Source organism: Theobroma cacao, chromosome 1 (genome assembly GCF_053813885.1).
Source record: "Theobroma cacao isolate CCN51 chromosome 1, ASM5381388v1, whole genome shotgun sequence".
In the NCBI taxonomy this organism is placed as follows: Eukaryota; Viridiplantae; Streptophyta; class Magnoliopsida; order Malvales; family Malvaceae; genus Theobroma; species Theobroma cacao.
In genome coordinates this window covers 39,679,720-39,704,355 of record NC_142639.1, presented here as the reverse complement: position 1 = coordinate 39,704,355, position 24,636 = coordinate 39,679,720, and the positions used below count along the sequence as shown (strand labels likewise).

Below are 24,636 nucleotides of genomic sequence, written 5' to 3'. Positions count from 1 at the left end.
TTCTGACAGGGAGCAATCAAGGGTTTGAGACAGCTAGCTGATACTACTCTAAACAGCCTGCACCAATATAAAGGCAGAAATGTCTAAAAATTACACGACAAGGAAAAGACTATTGAGGTAGTTGTCTTTTTTTTTTTTTTGAAAATTAAGCACTTCATTCATCAACAAGGGACATGCAATTTCCTGTAAGAAAAACAGTTCAGCACCAGATTTTGAGTTACTATCATATCAACTTAAAATCCAGGCATTACAAAAGGATCACACAGCTGAGGTAGTTTGCCTATTGACCTAGCAAAAGAAAAAAAAAAATTAAGGTGCTTGGCTATTGTCTTTCTATTAAAAATATAATAATGTGAAGGACAAATTTCCGCAATCCATGGAAGCATATTGAAAAGTCTGCTTAAAAATTATGCAGGGATGGACAAATTTCCATCCATCTTTATTGAAACTGCTTTGGAGTGTCTGTGGTTATGCAGGGAAGACACAATACCTGATGGAATATTATGTTCAATGGCGAGTGTATGTTTATTTTCAATATTTGTATTACCAATTAGATAGGGTGTTGAGCGTTGATTGTGTAATGTTAATAATGTATTAAGAGTCTATTTATTTAGACAGGTCCCTAAACTTATTCCTTCAAACTAAACTTTCTCGTTCTTATCAGAATTTTATTCAATTCGGATTATTAATAGAAACTTTATTTTGATTGAGAAAAAAAAATCTGCCTAAATATTGATGCTTGAAGTAAACCTCACAAGCACTTCATAGTTTTTAGTACTATATGCTTGACAAATGCTAACTCTAACGTATGCCATGAAGCCATGCTCCCCTGGACCTGAATCCTGATCCACGTTAATGCTTTGGTGTCAAACAATTAAACAACCACGTATTTTATGTAGTCTTCCAAACCGAAAGACTTTCTAAGAACTTCCAAAAGTCAGGCAGCCAGGCTTGTCTTGTTTTACTTCGGAGCTTCACTAGAAACACTCAGAACACAATATAAGCCAAACTTTGGGCAGGCTTGGATCAATAGACTACAACGCAGAAATAATTTTAGCAATGAGCAAGTCATTCTCCATATGGGTATCTAAGTAGTGGCCCAACTTGTCACGACTACTAAAGTCCCCATAAGAGCAGTTATCTGTTAAATTCATGAAAAGTGTATAATTCATTACAACTTGGGAATGGCTATTAGCATAGAGATTGAGGGAGGAGATCCAAATTAAGTTGAAACTTTATTTATAGAACCAGAGCTTCTCATGCTACTAGTCGGCTACTTGGAAATTGCAATGAATTAAGAAATGTGATTGGAAATTTCCAGCCTTTAAATTTGTCAATCTGGTGCAGCTGAATTTTGAGGCTTGGCACATGATAATTATTGAGTAACATTACATATTTAAGCTTGAAAATCCAAATAAAAAAAAGAAGGAAAGTTATTGCTCGTAAATCAACAAAACAGCCATCTTGTTTGTATTTGAATGATTTTTCTTGACTTTAACCAGTTGCAGCTCCATTTTTCTCCAGATACTCAACAAATCTATTGAAGTAATTGTGTTGCAGGTTCCGGTTCCCAAAAACCTCAGCTACTTCTTTAGCTCGGACCCTTAAATTCTCCCCTTCCTCAGAAACCATAGCCAGTCTTAGAGCCTTAGCTATATCAGCCCTGGTAAACGATCCGTCGTTACTTCTCTCTACTTCCACAGCCAGACCTTTCTCCACCAAAAGCCTTGCATTCAAGGGTTGGTCAATAATCAATGGTAAAACCACGAGACAGTGCCCAAACTGCAGCGTTTCTATAATTGAACCCCATCCTGCGTGAAACAACGAGCCTCCAATTGATGGGTGTCCCAAAATTTCCAATTGCGGTGCCCAACCAATGCAGACAACTCCTCTTCCACGTGTGCCGTCGCTGAAGCCTGGAGGCAGAGCGTCATGATCATCCGTTGCCCAATCAGGCTTCCTAAGTGCCCATAAAAATGGCAATCCTGATAGCTCCAGCCCATGTGCTATCTCATGAACTTGTTCCTTGCTTAGTTTACACTCACTGCCAAATCCTACGAACACAACTGACTTGGGTTTCTGTCCATCCAGCCACTCAAAGTTTTCACTCCATGATTTGTCAGTAATTCTTTTTACTTCTTCAGGTTTCTCTGGCAGGAGTAAACCAATAGGAATCACCTGTTTGCCTGTAATCTCCTTGCATTTATTCAAGTACTCACTTTCATATTCAGGGCAGGTGCGGATAGCCATAGCGTTACTTGCTAGAATAACTCTAATAACCCTTTCATTGTCTGTTATCCCAGAAGCATTCTGTGTATAAAGACCCTTGTACGTGCCAGTCGCCTCGAAGCTCCGGTAAGATACCGAAGATTGAAAATTTCCCCACTCAAGTGGTTTTGTCAAACTTTCAGGAGAGGGCTTTGTTCCTTCTTGGGCAGCAGCAACGGGGAAATCTTTTTGCAAAAAAAAAGCATTTGTAGAAGCAGGGCAAACAGAGAAATTAATGACAGGTATTTGCTTCTCTTGGGCAGCCTCAGCTACCCAATAAGAAATTACATCAGTGAATACCCAATCCGGACGTTGATCTGAGATGAATTGCTTGACGGGGTGCTGGAGGAGATCATATGCAATCTTCAGGTAAGGAATTTTCTCTGAAGGAATGTCCACGGTGGCCTCTGCACCCTCTGGTAAGAGCTGGTTATCCAAGACTGGTAATGGTAAAGCAACTATATCTATCAGAGTTGCTAAAGTTGGAGGAACTTTAGGGAGTCTTTGGATGTTTCTTGGTGTTGATATGAAGGAGACTTTTACTCCAGCTTTGGCCAAGGCTATGGAGAGTTGAAAGAATGGTATCAGGTGGCCAAAAGCAGACCATGGAAGCATCACTACGTGCAGATCTCTAGCCATTTTCAGCAGGAATTGAGATATCGGGAATCTTACAAAGGTATAAAGTAAAGTCTATAAGTTTTTCCTGACAATCATGAGTACTAAGGAGTTACTCACCGGTCGGAAATCAAGCGTTATGTGGACACGAAAATGTCCCGCGTCCTGTCGTATGGCCTACTTTCTGAAGCATATAAATGAAGCGCGCGAAATGGCCAGACGAACACTGTCGTAAGAATCAGGTTTGGTAAGAAAGGAATGAGGCCCCAAATTAAGATTGGACAAAACCTTTAAAGGGTGGATGGGTACTTGGACTGATGTCAAGTATAACTTTTGGGCCCATAACAATCCACATGAACAAACCAAGCCCAGTTTCAGTAATTTAAAATTGGGTTGGGTTTCAACTGAGTCAGTTGTATTGAGTGTAAAATTACCAAATGAATATATATATATATATATTAAATTTACCAAGTGAATATATGTAAACTCTTTTGAACAATATCAAGGCATAAATATTTCTTATCCACAGAGAATATTGGTTGATATTCGTCATTATTTATTTAAAATAACACATTCTACTTTTAAATTCATTAAAATATATGCTTTCCTCTTGCCGAACCCAAAAACAAACAAAGAAAATCCTTTCCTCTTCTCTATTCTATTTGTCTTGCTATATAACTCAAATTTCTCTTACGTTATTTCCCCTTCGTACTTACCCACTCTTTGCCCCAAAACACTTACATTCCTTCGCAAATTTCAGTCCCATCAATCTCATAACTATAGAACGAAGCAGAGGCCGCAGTCATTGGGATATAGACACACTGTCCCCCTGATTGGCCGTTGTTGGGAAAGACAAACATTCAAATGATTCCTAGTCTCTCAATTGGATAGGAAAACAACAAACTCCAAGCATTATCGGACATTGCCACTCACATGCCTAGAATAATATACTAGAATAACATGTTTTCTAACAGGAACCAAAAGCAAGCCGAGAAGGGCAACTGTTCCTTGGATGAGACAATAAGAATGGGACTCATGTGAAGTCCTATTTTTCAACCATAAAGGTCCCCACCCCAGTATTGGGATTTTGAACATTAGTTAAAGGGAAGAGGACTTAAACAAAATCTAACAATAATAATGAAAATCGAGAGCGTTTAGTTTCATTGGTTACGTGAAAGCAATAGAAATCTTATGTTTATACGGTTGCAGTATAAGCAATGATCGACAAAGTTTTGAATGGAGTTGGTTGAAACGTGGAAGGAAGAGGAACTTTGAATCATGACCATGGAATGGAAGGGTGTACTGTAGGGCTTTATGCTTGAGATACCAACCAACTAATATAGTAGAAAGATGGGTATATTCTTGGTGGGTCGGAAGAGAATTGAGGGGCAAGGGAGGGGAAGGGGAGGGACCCACCAATATTTTTCACTTTCACCCGTGAATTGGGTCGGTAATGGTGGGGGTGGGGGCGGAGGCAATGGGCAAAGAATCTCACGAGATGAAATTTTTGATGCCAACCCCAAGAAAAGTGAGCTGAATAGGGGGGACCCATTAACTACTTTCTAACAGAACCGGCCAAGCAGGAAAAACCCAACTCTTTTTTTGTGCCCACAAGATAAGAACAAAGAGTCACAAGCCTACACTCCTCGAGGGGTCTATCATCGTTATTGCCTAGCGCTTTGTTTGATTGATAAGACGGAGAGAGTAGATGGATTGAGGGAGAAAAAATGGAACTAGTTCCAGGTTTTGCTCTCTATACCAATGATCTAATTCCTTGTGATGTTCAAGTAGACAAACGTTAAGTAATTGAAGAATGCTTGATTCAGTAAGTAGTTTTATCAGTTACTAAAAGACTGAACTCCGTGAAGATAAAGGTGAGAGTGGAGTCAAGACAAAGTTGATAATGACAGCTTAATCGTGATAAGAAAAAAAAAAAGCAACGATTTAGAATGGTGTGGGGGGGAACAATGGTGACAAATTTCACAGGCTCTCTCATTATGCCTTGCATGCTAATGGGTGAAACACTGAGACTCATGACCTTAGCAAGAGTGCTCGATGTTTGTCCACTAACTACAGATCAGATAAAGAAAATGGTGTTCCAAATATGATTGCCTGGTTATTATTCAGCTCACTATGTTAAGTAGCCACAAGTTTCCTTTCTCAAATTAAAAAAGAGAAAAAGAAGATCAGCTGAACATTTTTGAAGTACAACCATTATAAACAATGCTTCACTTTGAAGCAGGACAAGAAGTCCCAATTGCTGAAAACGTGAACCTATCCAATTGCTACAGTTGAACTTTTCACCTTATATATGCATCATTTGTCTGTCTAGCTAACACATCACCCAAAGCAAGTTCTGGTCTTCATTTTCCAACAATGGAGCTGTTAGGGATGAGTCCAATGAGAATCCAAGTAATATATCTTTCACACCTTTTCCCCATCTTGTTTCCTTCTTCCTCCATTTACAAACAAAACATATGCATTCTAGCTTAATTATTTTTTTCAAGTGGTGGTTAATCACTTGACAGTCCATTTCCCTGCATCTTTGTACCAAAACTTTTTATGTTTCTTGACATGCTCTTTTTTCTGCTCCTATTTGTCCATTCTGGTTCATAACCAAGCTCCTAACTTCCCCTTAACAATAAAAGCCATCCTAAACCATGTTAATTGGCTCATCATTTTCTCATGAGTTCATCTAATGTGTACTTACTTTCTCTTCTGTGTTACCTTCTTGACCTTGCAGGTAACCAGGATAGCCACAATCCTTATTTTGGTGGCAATCTCGGGTCTAAGAGGAGCTGAGGCCAGGAAAGGAAGGACACTGGAGTCCTTTGAGTACACAGCTATAAGTTGCAGAGGCCACACTGCATCAATAACAGATTTTGGAGGAGTTGGTGACGGGAAAACATCAAATACTAAAGCATTTCAGGATGCAGTTAATCATCTCAGCCAGTATGCATCCGATGGGGGGGCTCAGCTGTATGTTCCTGCTGGACAATGGCTGACTGGTAGCTTTAGCCTCACTAGCCATTTCACTCTTTATCTTCACAAGGATGCTGTTCTCCTTGCTTCTCAGGTTTGATTCGTCACATCACTTTTTCTCCTGCTTACTGAAAGTTGCACCAAATTCATATTTCAGGTTATTAACCTCGTATACTTTTACTTATGTTGGAAACGTGCTAGAAGTCCGATGTCCTCCAAGTGGCCGGGATAATAAGGTTCTGTTTAGAGCAAAACAAGGGCAATCTTTGACATGAAAGATATTGCTCTTTCCAGGTGTCACTACAACTATAGGACTTGAAATTCTAGCAAACTTGCACCCAACCAAGACTCAGAAATCCCAAACGTAGACAAATTCAGTCGTGAAATTGACTGCCATAGACGACTTTTGATGTGCCAAAATCACAGTCCACTAATTCTCTACTACTAACTGTTAGTGGGTGATTTCGAATTATGTAGTGCATTAGGTAGCCCAGACAGCGTTGGTCCATTTTATCTAACCTGACTAACTCTTTGACTAACCAATTGCTTTAGGATATGAGCGAGTGGCCTGTTTTGAAGCCATTGCCATCGTATGGTCGAGGAAGGGATGCAGCTGCCGGAAGGTTTACCAGCCTCATTTTTGGAACTAATCTCACCGACGTCATTGTTACAGGTAAATTTTTATTTTTGTTTTATTTGCATCAATTCAAGCTGATTAATGGACCCTACATATATTATATATAATCTTGGTTTATCAGGGGCCAATGGTACAATCGATGGTCAAGGTGCATTCTGGTGGCAAAATTTCCACAAGGGCAAACTGAAATACACCCGACCTTACCTAATCGAATTCATGTACTCTGATACTATTCAGATATCAAATTTAACTCTTCTCAACGCCCCATCATGGAATGTTCATCCAGTTTACAGCAGGTAAAAGCAGTTTATGCTCCTTCAATCGCATCCCTCCACGTGGAAACGACATAGAGACATGATTAATTCTTGGTTTTTGTTTCTTTTGATGCAGTAATATTCTTGTACAAGGCATTACCATCATTGCTCCTATCACATCTCCAAATACGGATGGCATCAATCCTGGTATTAAATTTTTACTTTGAAGCCAGCAATATTAACTTGTGATCAATCTCTAATTATTGTATGTTTTGATTTGATGGTCAGATTCTTGCACAAATGTTAGAATTGAGGACAGCTACATAGTCTCAGGAGATGACTGTATAGCAGTGAAGAGTGGTTGGGATGAGTATGGCATTTCATTCGGGATGCCCACCAAACAATTAGTCATCAGGCGGCTGACATGCATTTCTCCTTACAGCGCAGCCATTGCGTTGGGAAGCGAGATGTCGGGTGGAATCCAGGATGTCAGAGCAGAAGACATCACCGCCGTCCACACAGAATCTGGGGTCAGGATCAAGACTGCTAGAGGAAGAGGAGGGTTCGTGAAAGACATATACGTGAAGAGAATGACTTTGCACACCATGAAGTGGGTGTTTTGGATGACAGGAAACTATAAAGCGCATGCTGATAATCACTATGACCCCAATGCACTGCCCGTGATTCAAGGGATCAATTACAGAGACGTCGTGGCGGACAATGCGTCGATGGCGGCCAGGTTGGAAGGAATTGAAGGTGATCCTTTTACGCAGATCTGTATATCGAATGTCACCATTGGACTGGCAGCCAAGGCTAAGAAGGTGCCATGGACTTGCACTGACATTGAGGGGATCACAAGCGGAGTAAGCCCTCGGCCATGTGGCCTGTTACCTGACCAAGGGCCGGGAAAAATTGCAGCTTGCGACTTTCCGCCAGAGCCATTGTCCATTGATAGGGTGGTGCTCAAAAGTTGTACCTATAGGGTGAATTATATGTGACTGATACTAGCAACGTAGAACTAAGTTGGTTGCTAGATGTAGTTAGAGTTGTTGCAGTTGGGACCTCTTTTAGTCTATCCTCAATGTTGCTGTTTCTTATCTTATGAAGAGTTACATTATATTTTATGTAAAGTGGTATCTAGCTTTTGTCCTGAACATTTTTAACAAAACCATCTATCACCAATTCAACTAGACACCCGACAACAACCAGATCAGAAGGAATTCGAGGAGGAACCAGCTTGTTATAAGCAATATATACACAATTTTTAAGCAGTTTCATGACAAGAGTATGTAAAGTCCATAGAATCAACACAATTAAAGCAATTCCTCGTGTATTTCCGTACCCAAGAAAGCCTACATGACCCTACACAGAATACATGCTCCACGTGTACAGACTTCTAGTTCACTCCTCGAGATGAAATGAACTGTTAACAGTGTCATGGCTCAAATAACTAATCTCTCTACAGTCAAAAGTAGAGCTTTCTCCAACTAGAGGTTGAAGCTCATTCTGATGAGCAGGACAATTGACAACCAGTAAACTAGTACCTCCTCCTCACAAATTTAAGTGCTGCAGGCAGCAAGAGACGTGAGATGGAAGTTGAATAAACTCTCATTCTGTTTAAGAGTATTCTAAGCTGAGTCGATATCTTTCTAATCTCAAAAGAGAATGATGAATCCTACATACTATGGCAGCAAACCGGAGCCAGCACGTACACTTCCAGGCATATACAACACGTCATCCTCAATGAATTGGGTCTGGATTGAATTTAACAGATTCTCTATAGATGAGCTCCTTGATATTTTCTTCAGTAAAAGATGGTTGCTCAAAATCAAAACTGAAAGGCCTTGGGCAAACAGGCTCCTCGTTGATGTCATGAAGAGGTGCCAAGTATGGGTGGCATAAAGCCTCATCAACTGCAAGAAACAATAAAAAGTTAGCAAATGAAGAAAAACAAACCTTAAGGTGGTGTAGAAGAAAAAGGGAAGGGAGGGGTGGGGTGAGGTGGGGGTCAGGTAGGGACAATATGGTTCCAAGCATCATGACAAATTTTCCAATGCCTGCTCAAAAATTAAGCAGAAAATAGCAACTTCTGCTTAAAACAAACATAGGAACTATCTGAATCTTAAATTAACCACAATCTTATCATGAACTAGCAGTAAAAAATCAGCAACTATGATACCTGTAATGCGCCTATGGGGATCAAAGATAAGCATCTTCTCTAACAAATCAACAGCACCAGGTGACATGTTAGGAAATCTAGCAGAGAAATTTTGCCTTGGGTATTGTGGAAGCTGCCTAACATATCTTCTGGCATTGTCACTTCGAAGGAACCCAAGACTGGAATCATCTGGTGAACCTATAAGCTATTCCAAGGTAAAGGAAAATATGCCCAAATTTAGCATACTTTGTTCTACTTCAATCAACATTAGCAAAAACTCAACACCTTCAGAAAAACTGTGTTCAGTTTTCTGGAGATAGGAAAAATATCTACAGCATTTCTTAGGACACAATTGTCAAAGGAAAACCAGAACTAAAAATAGAATGAACAAATTAATATTGCACAGGAATGCATTGTCCATGTTAATTTTACAGAATTAAAAACAGCTAACCAAGTAAACGTAAAAGAAGCAGGAGCAATGAGGTTAAAAAGTGAGTACCCAGCCAATGCTCTCCACAATTCACAGCTAGAAGGCTACACTTTTCATTTTTCAAAAACAAAGAAGTATTCTCTTCCTCAGACAATCATAGAACTCATTCTTTGGACATTTTGATTTTGTATCTAAACCTTACAGCCTAAATGCTCAACCATCTAACCTACTTGTTCAGAGGAAGCATTTCTTGGATAGCCCTGACTATTGCGGGTTTAAGCTCCTTGTTAGAATTTAAGATTATGCAATTTCACAGAGGAGGTAAAATACATCTGAGAATCACGCAATCAAAGGGCCAACAGAAATGGGCCAAAACATATACCAAATGACATGGTAGGATGCACTTAAAAGATCTTCAAACTACAAGAAACAATAAGGTGTTAAAGAGCATCTAAAGAGCTTTCCTGTAGTTTCTTGTGAGAAAATTCTAGAAAACATACCTCTGTGATAAGCCTCAGCTGATGCACATAGTCTCTGCCAGGGAAGAGAGGTTGTCTAGTCATGATTTCACCAAGTATGCAACCCACCGACCAAATATCAATTGCAGCAGTGTACTCAGAACAATTCAGAAGCAATTCTGGTGCCCGATACCAACGAGTAACTACATATTCTGTCATAAAATCAGTTTCGGATGTTGTCCTTGCAAGCCCAAAATCTCCAATTTTAAGGTCACAATTTGCATTCAGAAGCAAATTGCTGGGCTTCAAATCACGATGCAAAACATTTGCTGAATGTACATATTTGAGCCCTCGTAAAACCTGATATAGAAAGTACTGCAAGAGTAGCACTGCATAATCAACGATGGTTCCAGCTTCTAAGCTGCTAAATACGATCATACAATGTTTCTAACTGAATTTGACAACAAATAGTAGGAATATTCCAGTATCATTTAAATGAGGGAATGCATTTGGTACCAACCCGACAATGATCATTGGTCAATGCTTGGTTGGATCGTATGATTTGATGAAGATCAGTGTCCATCAGTTCATAAACGATGTAGACATCATTAAAGTTCTCCCTCTGTGGAGGCCGAATGATGTCTTTCATGGCAATCACCTGAAGAAAAAAAGGACCAATCAGTTATATTAATTCCACAAACAGAGATTAACTACTTTAGTAGAATCTCATGTCACTATTAAGATGCAGATATATAAAGTGAAGGGACTTTGTTACCCAAGCCTAAGAGTAAGAAACTAACATAGAACCTGTCCTCTGTTGGTTGAAATGAAAAAAGCATTAGTCAAACAAGAAAATTCTGATAAGAACACTTAGTTAGTCACAGCTAATAATTTGCATGTTGCAAAACTAAATGCCCACCAATTTAATCAAAGCATATAAACACTGATAACAACAATTTTCACACGATTTAGGAAAAGCCTCTTTAGATAGTTTTTTCTAACATGCAAATGAACAATGAAGGTTTATGCAAAATATCATAAATTGGCCCTTGCTTAATTGATAAAATATCTTCCCAAGGAACTCAAATCAACAGGAAGGTTTGCACAAATGCCTATGATTACACAAATGGGGACAAATATGTGGATATTGTTTTTATCTCCCTTTATAAAGGATGGTCAAAGCCTTACATGATGGAAAGAAAGGAACTGTTTCATTTCCACAAATGGTTTAGACAGCCACAGCAACCTCACCCTTACATTAACCAATGAGCCTAACAATTAGAGGTATTGACTTAAACACATATTGAAATGTCCAACAAATAGCTGAACATGTGAACTATTGAGCTCACAAAACTTACATTCTCATGATCCATGTGACGAAGAAGCTTGATCTCTCGCAATGTCCTTTTGGCATCAATCCTGTTGTCAAATGCATTACCAATTTTCTTGATAGCAACCTCCTCCCGTGTCTCCGAATTCATAGCAGCACTAACAAAAAGTGGGGGAAAAATCACATCTTAGCTTCATATTATTAGTAACAAATAGAAAGGAAGTGAATAAGCAGAATGGTAACTTTTCTTCAATCTCCTAGCTGGTGAAGTGCCACTCAAAGACACATTTGGCAAATCATGAGTGATGATAACCAATTAACCAAATGAATGCAAACTCACACATCATGCATGAGCATAGATGCAAATTGCTATATGGTTGTTTGAAACCAATGCAATCTTAATTTTATAAAATCCTAGACTCATTCACTTCAATTTGGCCCCAAATTTGGAAGCGTAATTTCATTAAATCAAGCACACTACAAAACTGAAAACACAGCTAAAAATGCTAATAAGAGCCACAGTCGAGTGTCACTCTCAATCCTAGATGAAGTAAGTAAAGGCAAAGGTCAATCATTCATTCACCAAGATAGAGCGATTATAATGCGCTTAAAAACAAAAGAAAAGCAACCTAGCCTGTATCATCCTAAAGAATTACAAGCTTTATTCTGAATTAAAAGATATCAAGCAAAATACAGGCCTTAGTAATATCAATTTCTCATCAAAAAAGGTAAATAAGTTATTAAAATCAAGAAACTTAATCTAACAAAGAAACCCCACCAAAAAAAAAGCCTTAACATCATATTTTGAATTCTTGGAAAACTATCACGTAGAACCTCAAGAGTAAGACAAACCCAGATCATCAAATAAAGAAGAACTCAATCAAAATCGAAACTTTAGCCCAAACAAGGTTTAAAGAAGAAGAAAGAAGAAAAAAAGAAACTTACCAGACGATACCATAAGCGCCGCGGCCAACGGGGCGGATAGGAGGGACGTACTTTCTGGAAACTTCGAAGAGGTTACCATAGACGTTGTACTGAACATAGCGTCCACCATGAGTTGGTATTCCTCTGATGCTGTGATCCCCTGACCCAGTGCTTGACTGTATTGACATGCTTTCGGGACCCGAATGTTGGATAACCCGGACCCAACTCCAACCCGAAAGAAAGAAGGAAAAATCTCTGCAGTGATAACAGCTAAAATTCAGAAGAGAGGGAGAGAAAGAAGGAAAAAAAGGAAAGGAAAGGAAAGGGGGGCTAAAATTTGGGAGAGCGTGTAGGTAGGTGTAAAGTTTCCCCTTTTTTAATTTTCTCTTTTAAATTTCCCCTTTGGGTTACTGCTAATATTTTTTTCCAAGACGAGTGTGAACCTTTTGAACTGGAAAAGCTTGAGTGGCCCGTGAAGATTCCACCTTCCAGATACACCTTTCTTTCCTTCTCTTTCTTCCTAAATTTTCCTCTGTTTTCTTTCTTATGGCTTTCCAGGAAAAGTTTTATGTGGTTTTGTAGCTTCCCCAGCAAATTGTGAGGATTGTTACAGGCTTCTAAGACATCGCCCTGCGCATAGTAAGATTTGGAGTTTGTTCTGTATTCTTTATCTGGATTATTATATACGATTTTTGTCTGAAGCCTTCTATTGTCAAAAGTCATTGTTCTCTGTGTTCCTAGTCAAAGGACCTCAAGGTCAAGCCCAACAAACCCATTTTTCCTAAACCCAATATTAATATTATCTCGTTTCTTCTTAATCTGAGTGACTTGGGACAAAACTCCAAGTCAAAAAAGCTGGGATTTATACGAACCAGTAAATGTTTTCCATGTAAGAAACTAGAAAGTTAATGCTAAAATGTTGCTCACGTGGGTGGTGGAAATTTCCTTGCCCAAGGCCCCATTTTGAACTTCCTGATGTCTCAGACCCAGAGTTGTTCATATATATATATTCAAAGGTGAATTATTGCGTTATAATAATACAACGTGGGGTCGAAACGTTTAATTTGGTAGATGGAAACGTGGTGGCTATCGCCATTTTGACAATGGTAGGTGAAGGCTAATTGATTCCGAGAACTGGAAAAATGGCCATCCAATATATATATATATATATATATGGTCGTGCGATGTCTTACAAGACATTTAATAGCGTATCTTAATTCGAATCATTTGAATACGAAGACACATATGTTGACAGCAAAAGCTTGACATATAAATATTAATGATTGGGTATTGAAATTTAACGTCAAGCCATGGCCCTAAACTCCATTCGTAACTCCCGAGCCTCGGGGTTTAAATATAATTTTACTGAGGAATTTTGGACAATCCAGTTGGGAATTTGCAAAACAAACCAGTGATGGAAAGTTTTTTTACGTGAGATGTTCATGGTCAAAGAGTCGAGTTTATAGACTCATTGTCAAAGAACTAATGGGTCAAGTCATGCAAATCAATAGTCAAAGTCTGTTTTTTGTCTGGTCTAATGTAATGGAATGACTGTCGGGTAAGCGCGGTAAGGTTGCATGAAGAAGCTGGAGGCAATTTCTCAGCTGTGCATGGTATGGTCGGTCTAAGTCAAGAAATTTGGAGCGATTATATATTTTAGTCGTTCAAGTTTGCTTCCGTTACAGAAAGTTTTGTTTGGCAAATGAAGTAAAATTTCACAGCAGCCACTTTTGTCTTCCTGCTGTGACTGAGCACTGCGACCATTTGTTATTATATTAGTTGTAGTTTAATTCACAGGGTAGCAACTTGATTGCTTGCTGCTTTGGCATGCTCCCGACGCCATTGATTCCACCAACAGGCAACCAATTGGTCCCAAAATATAAAAAAGCGTTAACGTTGTTGGCAGATAATGCTAAATACTAACGAATGCCTTGTAAACGGGTTATTATGTCGAATCATGGATTCTAGATTTTAAATATTTACGATTTGAAACTTTCCCAGCATCAGGCTTATAAATAGTCATCCTTAGAACTCCGCAAATAATCGTCAAAAGGCTAAGCTGTAAGCTGAACTCTTGAGTCCCATTTGTTCAACTGGATCAAGCTTAATTCAATATTTTTACAAGCAAATTGATAATTTACTCTTGGAAAATAACAGAAAAGAGTCAGATGTCATGGGCAAACGTAAATAATAAAGACAAAAAAGCACTCCTCCTTGCAGTTCAACTTCTCTCTGGCCCTTACAAGGTCTGCAAAATCCGCAGCCATAACCCCGAGGTCTAATAATGGCAGCCAAGTTGGGGGGTACTAAAAGACGATAATACCCTCTAATTTCTTTCGTTTTTACTGAAGAGGATCGTGCGAGTGGGAGAACCAGGGCTCCGAGTCCTTTGACTCAAGGCACAAAAGCCATGGGCCCCGGTCATGGGAGGTTAGGTTAGTCTGATGATTAAGAAAACAAACAGTAGCAAGATATAAGAAAAAGAATTTATATTTGATGTATTAATAATGTATATTTTTTAATTTAAAATTAAATATTAATAATTTTTTAAAAAAACTTTTTTTTTCTCTCCAACTTCCTCTCAGCTGTTTTTTTTTTTTTTTTTTTATCTCTTTCCAACTCCATTATTTTCTTCTCTTCTTCTTCTTCTTCCATTAAGATTAAATTTGATAAAATTATACAATTTCAAGAATGATGATAATTAAAAACTTTTACTTAATCTCTACACTCTCTTCCATGAGTTCTTCCCCTTTGCATTAATCTAGGACAATTGCAGAAACAGTATAACATGCTTAACTTTTGTCTAATACCATAGAAACTAATCAAAATAAAAATCTTGCATGTCTCAATGTTTAAGAAATCAACATTGTTAAGTTAATCCATGAGTACTCTTCAACAAAAAAAAATCAATCCATGAATTCTTTCATTATAAAACATTTAAAAAAATAATACCCATTACAATCTTATGAAAATAGCTAATCGAATAGATAACAAAAATATAGACCGAAGACTCTCAATCTCAAATCTCACACTCTAAATTGAAAATTTCATTGTCGGTAGCCCATGTACAATAATGCTGAACTTAAATAAATTTTCAATTGTTTAAAAAAAAAAGAAAAAGTGTAAGAAGGAAAGGTGGATTAGAGTTCACAGAGAAAGTTACTCTTTCCCGTTGCACTTTAAATCCAAAAGAATAAAACAACCTTAACCCCAAAAAAAAATACAAGATCCTAAAGATTTTTTAAAGAGGCATGGCAGATCCGTTTAAATTTTTGAAATAACAAGAGTTAGAGAGAAAGGTGAGAGATTTTAGAGAGAGTAAAAATAAATTTAATTTTTTACATCATTAAATGTGACAAATTTTTTAATATTTAATTTTAAATATCTAATGAATTTTAAACTTTTTAATATTTAATTTTAAATCTTTAATAAATTCTGATTTTATCTTATTAATGAGATGATATATTTTAATAACTTGATAATATATAATTTATATACACCGACAATACATCAAATATAAACATGAGAAAAACTCTTCTGGCTTCAGCTGCCATGGTCATGATACCATCGTCCATCTGGATTGAGCATCACTTGTCAGTTTCAACGAATCTGATAAATTTGGAAATACCAAGGTCTTTGCTGACATGTTTCATCAGCAAGGAACTTTCATCAATTGTCGTTACTCACCATGTAAAGACATTAATCAGGAAGGAACTTTCTCCCCGGTTGAGAAGAATAGATTCCTCCTATAATGATTCTGTGACAAAGATGATATAGTAAGTGATGTCCGGATGAAAGAAAAGCATGCAAAGATCAAAAAGTACACAATTAGAGTAGCCCCTCACTACATTTGACAGAGTTGAACTAGGATATATATCAGTTGAATCCAAACCTATTATCCACTTCATATCAAACATCCGACATAAAAAATATACCAACAGTTGGAAGCATGATCTTCAGAGTCTTCGACTCATTGCTAAAGCATGCTATACGTGTCAAGAATAGCCTGAGCTGCAAAGCTAAAGGAGGTCAGCAACACATTGATAACTGATATCCCAGAGTAATGACAATTGACAATATTAACAACTAAAGAACATTTGCAAACAAATATAAGCTTTTATATATAATTTTTGCCATAGCATGGTACAAACACATGTACAATGATGTAAACTAGTATCGTAACACACCTTACAACTCACACCACATGTACTGCCATAACCCAAACAAGGTGATATATGTCTGCTAGTCGGAAAACAGGTGGTCTGATACCTAAACCATCTGCACACAGAAGGGTTTAGCTTCATCACATTCATGATTCACCGCACAACTTGCTCTCCTACATTTCTTCCTAGCATTGAATTTGGGACAGTACCACCTGCTCTTAGATTACAAAGCAAAGCATCACGCCCACCCAAAACTATTTTGAAAAAGCCATCTACTACCTTTGAAAGATTATCTAGCCCTTGCGAAAGTTTCTGTGCTGATTTTCTCAAATCTGAAACAGAATTCTTAAACGTTTCCTCTTCAATAGGACCCAACCCATCTTGGAGCAAAGGATACAATTTCTTGACAAGTGCATCAACAGCATCCAGTTCTCTTAGAACTGTAAATTTTTCACAAGAAAATATATTTCTAATTTCTGCATTCCCGGTAGTTTGCACATTTGAAAAAACTTGTGCCCATGGTAGTGTATCAGGAACAGGTAAATCTAATAAATTCTTGGCAGAACCAGAGAAAGCTGCAGAAAAGACACTACAGATATATACAGTCGCCACCTTAGCTCCATACATTGCGCGCATCAACACCTTTCCTTTTGCAGAGTTCTTAACCTTAGGCAAGTTCAATGATTCCACTAGATTGTCCAGGATTGGGCGACAAGTTTCAACTCTGGGATTTTTTGAGCCAATATGCTGTCTCCAGCTATCAAGTGAGGAACAGGCCCGCATGAACTGCTCTGGGGTGTTGGACTCCAACCTATGCAAAACACACTGAAGTAACAGATGGCCTTGGTTGAGCCGTGTAAGCTCGGAGGTGTAAGCAATACTAATATCAAGCAACTTCACGCTGATGTCCAGGTACACATCTATCCATTTCTCATCCCAATCAGTCACAGGAAGCTCAAGCTCAGTTATCAGGTTTTTTATGTCACAGTGAATCTCAGAAAGTGACTCCATAGCTAGTTTCATCCATGACAAGCTAAGGATGTCATCCTTGTCTTTTGGCACAAGTTTTTGCAGCCTCTCTAACAAGGCGGCCTCAAACGTGTTCAACAAAGAAAGAAGTCTTGGAGACAACTGAGAACCCTTGGGTGATATCATTCGGAAAGGATTTGCAAAAGGGAAGAAAGGGCGATGTGGTTCCTGAGGACGACTCATTTCACTGTTATTTACTGCAAGATCCAAAACAAAATATTCAATCATTATGACGAAAACCAGACTTCAAGATCAAATCACCATCAATAATTCCAAGGATTATGACAAACATCAAACGCCCTGAATTCCCATAGGTCAAACCCTAAACATCATCTTTATAATATACACAGGCCAAGCTTTAAAATCATCGTCTCCCTAATCATAACAAACCATTAAGTTCCATGACCAACAATAAGGGTGCCTCTCCTTATCCCTCCCTCTCATTTCTAATCAAAAATGGAAATTAACTTGAACCCTTCTTCAATACCATAGCAAGCAGATCTAACCCCCGTAAGGATCATACACAATTAGATACGCTGAATTTTGTGGGTACTGACAAATGATTGACAGCAGCAAAGACCATTTATTTGACACCAAAATCAAGACAAATACAGGCAAAAGAGATGGTGTAACTATAAATCCAGCAGAGATGGAAAGAAAGCAATCAACGTAGTACACAGATATCTCATCGATTGCCTTCATTTCCTCCCCTGGTTATCCACCTTATCTTTTGCTTTATTTCTACGTAATTTCCCCCTTGATTATTAGGTCAACTTGATACAGAGAAACAGACTGGTCATTTCTACACAAATTAAAATCATTCTAAAAGATAAAACTTCAAAGAAATCCTAAAAATCGCATCTTTAAACACAAATCTTTAACATCCAAAGTCAAAAACACATAAAATAGAGCCAGATCTGATGAATCTGAAGCAGATCGAACACCAAAAATTCCAGAAATATGAAGTCAAACAAATCTCTAAACAAATAAAACAAAAAAAAAAAAAAACTTACCCAAATTTTAGATCTTTAAGCCAAGATACCTATTACAGCAAGCAGAACCAAAATTCTCCACAGATATGTTAGGGATTTGCTAAGAACTGAAGATAAAAAAACAAATCAGAACCTAAAAATGTTTCTAAAACTAAGAATCTTCATCTCCAAAAGGGAAAAAAAATTATTTTCTTCACGATTGCAAAGAAAAGCACTTCAAAAGTTTAAAATCAAAAAAAGAGAGAATAAAGAAGATCAAGAAAGAAATCAGAATTAAACCTGACCTAGTACTCGTAAGAGATTTGGGAAATTTCGATGAAAGCTTCAAAACGTGGTTGTTGTGGCTTCGTTGAAATTTCGCCCTTGGAACATGTGGATAGTCTTTTTGTGTAGTGGTTGAAGATGAGGAGTGTTGATGTGATCACTGCCTGTTACGAGTAATCGGTCACAGAATGTACACGTGGAAGACGATTAATGGAAAAAATTGGAGATAAAGGATACCAGATTTTTCTTTTTTCCAATTTTTTTATTTGTTTAAGGGGCCGTCGGCTCGTCGATGTGGACTTTTCAATTGGGATTCTCTTTTTCTCTTATTTTCCAATGGGCCAGACGTCAGCCCTACCAAACCCCGTTTATTTTAAGCACCGAAAATCAATCAGGGTTCGGCGCAAATCCAACGGCTGTAAATGAGCTGCCGGCTGGATGTTTCCAAGTCTGATTTTCCTTTTCCAACGTCTAGAAAATGAGATTGTCTTTATGATTACCATTGACACAACGACTTTATTATAGTGTTTATAAATTAAATTTATATTAATAAATTATCGATATATAAGATTTATATACTATAGTGTTCCTTTACAAAAAATAAAAACCAAAATTTTTAATTTTAAAATTTATTTATTAACGAGATTATTACATGTGATCAATTGATAATGTGTAAAATTTAGACATTAATTATAAATTTTAATTTTAATTTTAATTTTTTAGGTGTAAGACAATAGTGTCATGGTTTTAAAACTGTCTATATAATTGGTTTTAAGGACGGGATGCTTACAGAAGATGGTGAAAACTAAAAGTGGAGGTTTTAACGCATTGAACACGGTTCCTTGATAGTATTATTGGTTTTGGTTAAGGCATTCCAAGCACGGCAGGTAATCTTTTACTTTTTCCAAATAAAAGCGATGGTGACCCTTTCTCAGGGAATTGGTCAGAGGCAGCATTGCCGCACGCTGTTTCTACTTGTTGTATTTTAGTGGCTTGTTCACATAATCCTACGGTTGCTGGCCGCTACACGAATGAAGATTCTAGATCACACGATGCATTCTTTATCTCAACCTCATTCTTCAGTTCATTGCCGTAATGATTCTGTAATCATGCTATCAAAGGTGAGCGTATAAATAATACAAGTTACAAGATATCATATGATTAAAAATGTAACATATTTAAATACGATTAATGAAATTAATTAATTTATATATACTTTTTTTATTTTAACATGATTAGTATATATTTATAAATTTGTTATATACATATTAAATAGATTAATCTGTTATACAATAGAAATTATTTTTGCATCATAAAACCGGTTGACACAATTATATAATTCAAACCCATCTGTCCGACAGTTTCTGATAAACAGAACCAACATCAAGTAAAACGACTTCGCAAAACTCTAGGCCGTCAACTTCTAGAAAGAATTGTCATTTGTTCCATGGCTGGCACCCAATGTTTGCCGTATACACAAAGAGCTTCTACCACGCATGCATGTTATTCTTATAAGTGAAAAACGAACCCCCTTTATATAATTCCACAATACATAGCAAAGAGTGCGTAAATTACTATCCAATAAATTTTGCCTGAATCGGCAAATGCGTAGTGTCTTAACTTATTGCGTGAGGAATGAGCTTAGTTATCTCTCACCCAAACTTCCCCTTTCAACAAATAATGAAAATCTATGCCTTTTCTCTAGTATGTAAAGAACAAAACAGATGGAAATTTATGGTGCATTGTCTTCTTCGAGGAAAGGGTAAGGGGGACAAAAGATTAATAGAATAAGTAGGCAGAGGCAATAAGCCTGAGAATTCATCAGATACGCCATTCCCATGTCTCCTGCAAAGGGGTTTTGAAAATTAAAATCTTTGTCCCCTTCCTTCTGATAGTTTATAGGCAAATAATTCATCTGCCGGTCTACCTCCTCTGAACCATTAAGGCATCACACGAGCACCCCTAACTTTAAATCTCAAGCTGCATAATGCGTCAAGTAATTTAATACTAAATGGCCGCAAATCCTATACCGTCTGAACCATTATAATATCATGTGAAAGAGAAGATCCCTTGACATGGTCCAGGAAATGAAGGAGCTCTCACCAATATTCCTACTTATTGTGGTAGAAAGGGCTGAAGAATCAAAACAGAGCTAATGAGATACTAGTTGATAATGCATCACTATGTCATGGAGCCAAAAGGACAACTAGGCGAATAGTTGTGTTTGAGTGGGATGGGAAGACTGGTTCAATAGAATATTAGGATAAGACCAAGTCCCGAGAGAGCAAACTATCAAACAAAGATTGTCAAATGCCAAAGGCAAAAGGGTCCATCAGAAACAGGCACAACCAGCCTAACTCCATCATGCCAAATGTCCTTATTAGGCTCCATGGACAAAAGCATGCTCTGGCATTGATGGTGAAACCAATCTAACAAGCCAGCAGAGAGCTATCCTGTATTTCCTAGCAAGTTGGTCCAACTCCAACAAGGGATAAGAAAAACCACATGAATAAAGAGGCAGTTTCAATCAATTAGCCGGTTGCTGGGTCCATTTCTCGCCACCATCCAATGTTGGAATTGTCAGTGAAGCAGATGGATAATCTATATGTTTCTATTATCAGAATAAATGGTCCACCACCAATACCCCATCTAATTTCAGGGTTAGCAATGATGATGATGATGCTGAAAGTTGGAAAACTACGTGTTGCAAACCATGTCAAAGTTTAAGAGGGGGGGGAATATCTAACTGATAATCAAACAGAGGAAAAGATTGAATGGAAAGCTCGTTTTTTCTTACAAACAAGAAAGAAGACAATCAATTACAATTGGTATAAGAATTATGAATTCTTCCATTTATACAAATGCATACTGTATATTATATATGGGAAAAAAATGTAAATCAAACATAGAATAAATGCAGATTATTGTTTCTCAGAATTGGAGATACAACAAAATACTCGGGAACTAATAGGAAAAAAAAAAAAGGCTTCAAAAACTTAAGAGAGGCTTCAGTTTGTTAGTCACCTAATGTTGATAGCGCTATCTCCACCTAGTTGGCTGGTGATGGTTCCTCCCGGTATCACCTTCACTTGTATCAGAAGCAGAGGCCCCATCAAATCGTCTATCACCTAATTTTGTAGCATTGCGATTTGTTTGCTGATCATCAGAATGTGAATTGGACACTTCTCTTGCAACCCGACGTTCCTGCAAAACAGGATCAAGGTAAATAGATGGTCTGCAAAGAAAATAACATGAAATTTTCTTTCTGATGCGACAAATTCTAATTTATAGTATGCAAGTGGTGCCTACATCACGGAACAGCAGATCATCAGCCTCAAGCATGTGGATAACATGCCCCATTTTTGGCCTCTTTGTTGCATCAGGATCAACACATCGAAGAGCAACCAATAATCCACGTTTAAGTGCTTTTGAAGCAGGCATCTCAGGCAGCTTAGGATCAACTACTTCCTCAGATTTTCGGTTACCAACCATGGTTTTTAACCAGTCCACCAAATTCACCTGCAATTATCCCGCCATTTCCAACTTAGAGCTGTAAAACTAGACTAATGAAGAACGAAATTTAATATGTCAAGTGAAGTCTAACCTCTCCTTGTGGTCGGCTATAGTCAACAGGGCTTCTCCCAGAAATGATCTCCATAATAAGTATACCAAAGCTATAGACATCACTCTTCTCATTAAGCATTCCAGTACAAGCATATTCTGGAGCAACATAGCTGGAAAAAAAAAAAAAAACCAACAGTGATTTTCCTGCTTTAGATTGACAAACTCACAGCAATTCTTAATAAACATTTACACATCCATAATGGTTAATTTCAATTTAAAAAAAAATAAAAGGCAAAAACATGTAACACTGTAAAAAGGAAATTAACCAACCCAAATGTCCCCATCACTCGAGTTGTCACATAACTCCTTTCAGAACACAAGAGTTTAGCAAGCCCAAAATCAGAAACCTTGGGGTTCCATTGGCGGTCAATTAGGATGTTGCTAGATTTTACATCCCGATGGACGACCTTTGGTTCAAGACCCTCATGAAGGTAAGCCAAACTGCAACAATAAGGCAATAAACACTCAGAAAGAGAACCATCACAAGTGAATAGAGAATTTAAACAATTGTACATGAACCAAAGAATACAACTCAAACTGATATACCCTTTTGCTGTTCCCAAAATGATATTCATACGAATATCCCATGTAAGAGGACTGACATCCCCAACATCCCCATGGAGCCACTGTTCCAAATTGCCATTGTCAACATATTCATATACAAGCATCCTGAACAACAAAACCAGATATAAAGTTACTTCTCTTTACACTGTTCAAAAAAGAGTACAGATTTTTCTTTTTCTTTCTTTAAAAAGACCACAGTTCCAAAGTGGAAGATAATTACACTACCTATATGCCCCTTCAACACAATATCCATGCAATCTTACAAGGTTCTTGTGTCGTACACGCCCAATTGCTTCCACCTCCACCTTAAATTCCTTCTCAGCTTGACCCCTGAAGGATTGATTGGTTACTTTGATGAGCTAATTGGTAGGTAAACCAAACATATATATGTAATAAAAAGGAATAAAGAAGACAAAAAGAGATTTGACAAAAGTCTAACAAAAAACATTATCATCCAGGCCTAATTATGAGTTCTTTTTCCTCAAAAGCAGTGCTCTTTACACTTTACAGCACAAGGTCTAACCAACACAAGGCAAGAATTTTAAACCAAAAAAAAACAAAGACAATGAGGTAGCTAACTGTTGTATGAATTCATCAATTCCATAATAGGAAAAACACCATCTTTTTCTTATAATCAAATTAAGTTCAAACTAATTACTACTATAACGCAAAACTAACTAAATCAAAGGTACATAATCCACAAAAGAACCTTCATTTCTAAAAATGACATACTTATTAACCAAAAATATAACACAATGAAAGAAAACAAAAAATGGGGTACCTGTTATTAAGCAAATTTTTAACAGCAACTTTAGTTCCATCAGTTAAAACGCCACGATAAACAATTCCGTAGCCACCTTCACCAATCACATTCTCTTCACACAATCCATTCGTAGCTAATTCCAATTCCCTCAAAGTGTACCACCTTCCCCACCCAAGGTGAGACACTTCCGGCCCCACACTTCCACTCCCGAACGACGCCGTCTCACTCACACTCGCCCCCGCACTCGTTGGCCCTCTACTCTCCCCACTCGAGAACACCACCCTGTGCTCCACTTTTCCCAGGTCCACTTGAATCTCCGGCACCGGCGGGGCGACATGGTGGTGATCGGGTGCGGGCGGGTGATGGACTATTTCTTGGATCTCTTTGGAGATTGGTGGCGTGGGATCCACGTGCTGGTGTCTGCGAGATTTGCGACGAGCTGTGAGGCAAAGTGAGAGCAGAAACAGAGTCAAGACTATGAGTGAGCCAAGAAGAATCCCGATCACTACCCATAACCTCAACCCGAAAATCGACGTAGGCTTTGATAGCTCCGTGTTAACAAATGCGGCGTCGTATACTGACATTTTTCCTTTTCCTTTGAAATCTTCTTCGTATTGCAAAACAGTTTAAAAATCCGGCGGCATCAGCTCCCGCCGGAAAATCAAAGTTCTGACTGGAATCAAAAATGGGAAGAGAAAAACGGAATCAAAAAGAATAATTGAAGCACAATGGAGACAGAGAGATCGGCTGAAAGAGAGAGAGAGTGACTTTTTTTTTTTTTTGTTCTGCTCTCCACTACTGCAACTCCTTTTTCAATGATCTTCTGTACTTTTTAAATAAGGTTGCCTGTTTTTTCTTTTATTTTTTTTAATTAATGAAATTAGAAAATGGTAGTGTCTAGCTGGAGTTGAAGATTTAAGTAACCCAATGAAATGACGGGATTGTCCTTGTCCTTTCTCTTTCCTTTTCTTTTCCCATTTTGGACAATTGAGTTGTGGGCAAAAATTTGAGACGGCACGGTGACCGTTAAAGGGAAATTCTAGGACAAGTGCTGATGTAGCTAAGCTTTCAAAAGGGGGGAGGTCCACTCCATCTAACGGTCAAGATTAAATCGGACGAATCAGATCACGTAGGGACGTCCCACGTCAGATCTTCACGTGGTGCTAAAGCAAGCCCGAGTA

At 38.0% G+C, this 24,636-nt stretch overlaps 4 protein-coding genes and 1 pseudogene across 9 annotated transcripts; 1 reads left to right on the top strand and 4 right to left on the bottom strand.

The window, feature by feature from the left end:
• Window positions 1-1,314: 1,314 nt before the first annotated feature.
• On the bottom strand, window positions 1,315-3,081 carry LOC18614096 (putative UDP-rhamnose:rhamnosyltransferase 1 pseudogene; annotated as a pseudogene).
• A 2,056-nt stretch (window positions 3,082-5,137) lies between these two features.
• LOC18614094 (putative polygalacturonase) lies at window positions 5,138-7,886 on the top strand. Of its 2 annotated transcripts, XM_007051670.3 has the most exons (6): window positions 5,138-5,295; window positions 5,627-5,959; window positions 6,418-6,538; window positions 6,624-6,798; window positions 6,893-6,963; window positions 7,045-7,886. In XM_007051670.3, exons 1-6 carry the CDS (start codon window positions 5,260-5,262, stop codon window positions 7,752-7,754), a joined length of 1,446 nt encoding a protein of 481 aa, XP_007051732.2. In that variant the 5' UTR covers window positions 5,138-5,259; the 3' UTR covers window positions 7,755-7,886. The 2 variants fall into 2 exon arrangements, with proteins under 2 accessions (XP_007051732.2, XP_007051731.2); XM_007051669.3 differs by lacking the exon at window positions 5,138-5,295 and having other exon boundaries at window positions 5,567-5,959.
• A 90-nt stretch (window positions 7,887-7,976) lies between these two features.
• Window positions 7,977-12,724, bottom strand: LOC18614093 (mitogen-activated protein kinase homolog MMK2). 2 transcript variants are annotated; one of them, XM_007051668.3, is made up of 7 exons: window positions 12,500-12,722; window positions 12,078-12,311; window positions 11,161-11,290; window positions 10,323-10,460; window positions 9,845-10,177; window positions 8,936-9,119; window positions 7,977-8,669 (listed from the first exon to the last, which is right to left on the bottom strand). In XM_007051668.3, exons 2-7 carry the CDS (start codon window positions 12,242-12,244, stop codon window positions 8,497-8,499), a joined length of 1,125 nt encoding a protein of 374 aa, XP_007051730.2. In that variant the 5' UTR covers window positions 12,245-12,311; window positions 12,500-12,722; the 3' UTR covers window positions 7,977-8,496. The 2 variants fall into 2 exon arrangements, with proteins under 2 accessions (XP_007051730.2, XP_017981724.1); XM_018126235.2 differs by lacking the exon at window positions 8,936-9,119 and having other exon boundaries at window positions 12,500-12,724.
• Window positions 12,725-16,152: 3,428 nt separating this feature from the next.
• On the bottom strand, window positions 16,153-18,680 carry LOC18614091 (protein BPS1, chloroplastic-like). Of its 4 annotated transcripts, none has more exons than XM_018129955.2 (3): window positions 18,525-18,680; window positions 18,262-18,347; window positions 16,153-17,445 (listed from the first exon to the last, which is right to left on the bottom strand). In XM_018129955.2, the coding sequence occupies exon 3, from the start codon at window positions 17,429-17,431 to the stop codon at window positions 16,373-16,375; it is 1,059 nt and encodes a 352-aa protein (XP_017985444.2). In that variant the 5' UTR covers window positions 17,432-17,445; window positions 18,262-18,347; window positions 18,525-18,680; the 3' UTR covers window positions 16,153-16,372. The 4 variants fall into 4 exon arrangements, with proteins under 4 accessions (XP_017985444.2, XP_088659213.1, XP_017985445.2 ...); XM_088803087.1 differs by having other exon boundaries at window positions 18,520-18,565; XM_018129956.2 differs by lacking the exon at window positions 18,262-18,347 and having other exon boundaries at window positions 18,525-18,648.
• Window positions 18,681-21,274: 2,594 nt separating this feature from the next.
• LOC18614090 (putative serine/threonine-protein kinase At1g01540) lies at window positions 21,275-24,274 on the bottom strand. Its single transcript, XM_018128478.2, has 7 exons — window positions 23,474-24,274; window positions 22,918-23,022; window positions 22,675-22,797; window positions 22,399-22,569; window positions 22,109-22,238; window positions 21,814-22,023; window positions 21,275-21,708 (listed from the first exon to the last, which is right to left on the bottom strand). The coding sequence occupies exons 1-7, from the start codon at window positions 24,037-24,039 to the stop codon at window positions 21,544-21,546; spliced, it is 1,470 nt and encodes a 489-aa protein (XP_017983967.2). The 5' UTR covers window positions 24,040-24,274; the 3' UTR covers window positions 21,275-21,543.
• Between the last annotated feature and the right edge of the window lie 362 nt (window positions 24,275-24,636).

Coding starts and splice junctions, on each gene's coding strand:
- LOC18614094 (XM_007051669.3), top strand. CDS start 5,582: ATGTGTACTTACTTTCTCTTCTGTGTTACCTTCTTGACCTTGCAGGTA. Junction 6,799..6,892: donor GTTCATCCAGTTTACAGCAG/GTAAAAGCAGTT, acceptor CTTTTGATGCAG/TAATATTCTTGTACAAGGCA. Junction 6,964..7,044: donor TACGGATGGCATCAATCCTG/GTATTAAATTTT, acceptor TTTGATGGTCAG/ATTCTTGCACAAATGTTAGA.
- LOC18614091 (XM_018129955.2), bottom strand. CDS start 17,431: ATGAGTCGTCCTCAGGAACCACATCGCCCTTTCTTCCCTTTTGCAAAT.
- LOC18614093 (XM_007051668.3), bottom strand. CDS start 12,244: ATGTCAATACAGTCAAGCACTGGGTCAGGGGATCACAGCATCAGAGGA. Junction 10,461..11,160: donor GTCACATGGATCATGAGAAT/GTAAGTTTTGTG, acceptor TTTTTTCTTCAG/GTGATTGCCATGAAAGACAT. Junction 10,178..10,322: donor TGACCAATGATCATTGTCGG/GTTGGTACCAAA, acceptor CTACTCTTGCAG/TACTTTCTATATCAGGTTTT.
- LOC18614090 (XM_018128478.2), bottom strand. CDS start 24,039: ATGTCAGTATACGACGCCGCATTTGTTAACACGGAGCTATCAAAGCCT. Junction 23,023..23,473: donor AAAAATTTGCTTAATAACAG/GTACCCCATTTT, acceptor TCAATCCTTCAG/GGGTCAAGCTGAGAAGGAAT. Junction 22,024..22,108: donor ATAGCCGACCACAAGGAGAG/GTTAGACTTCAC, acceptor GGATAATTGCAG/GTGAATTTGGTGGACTGGTT.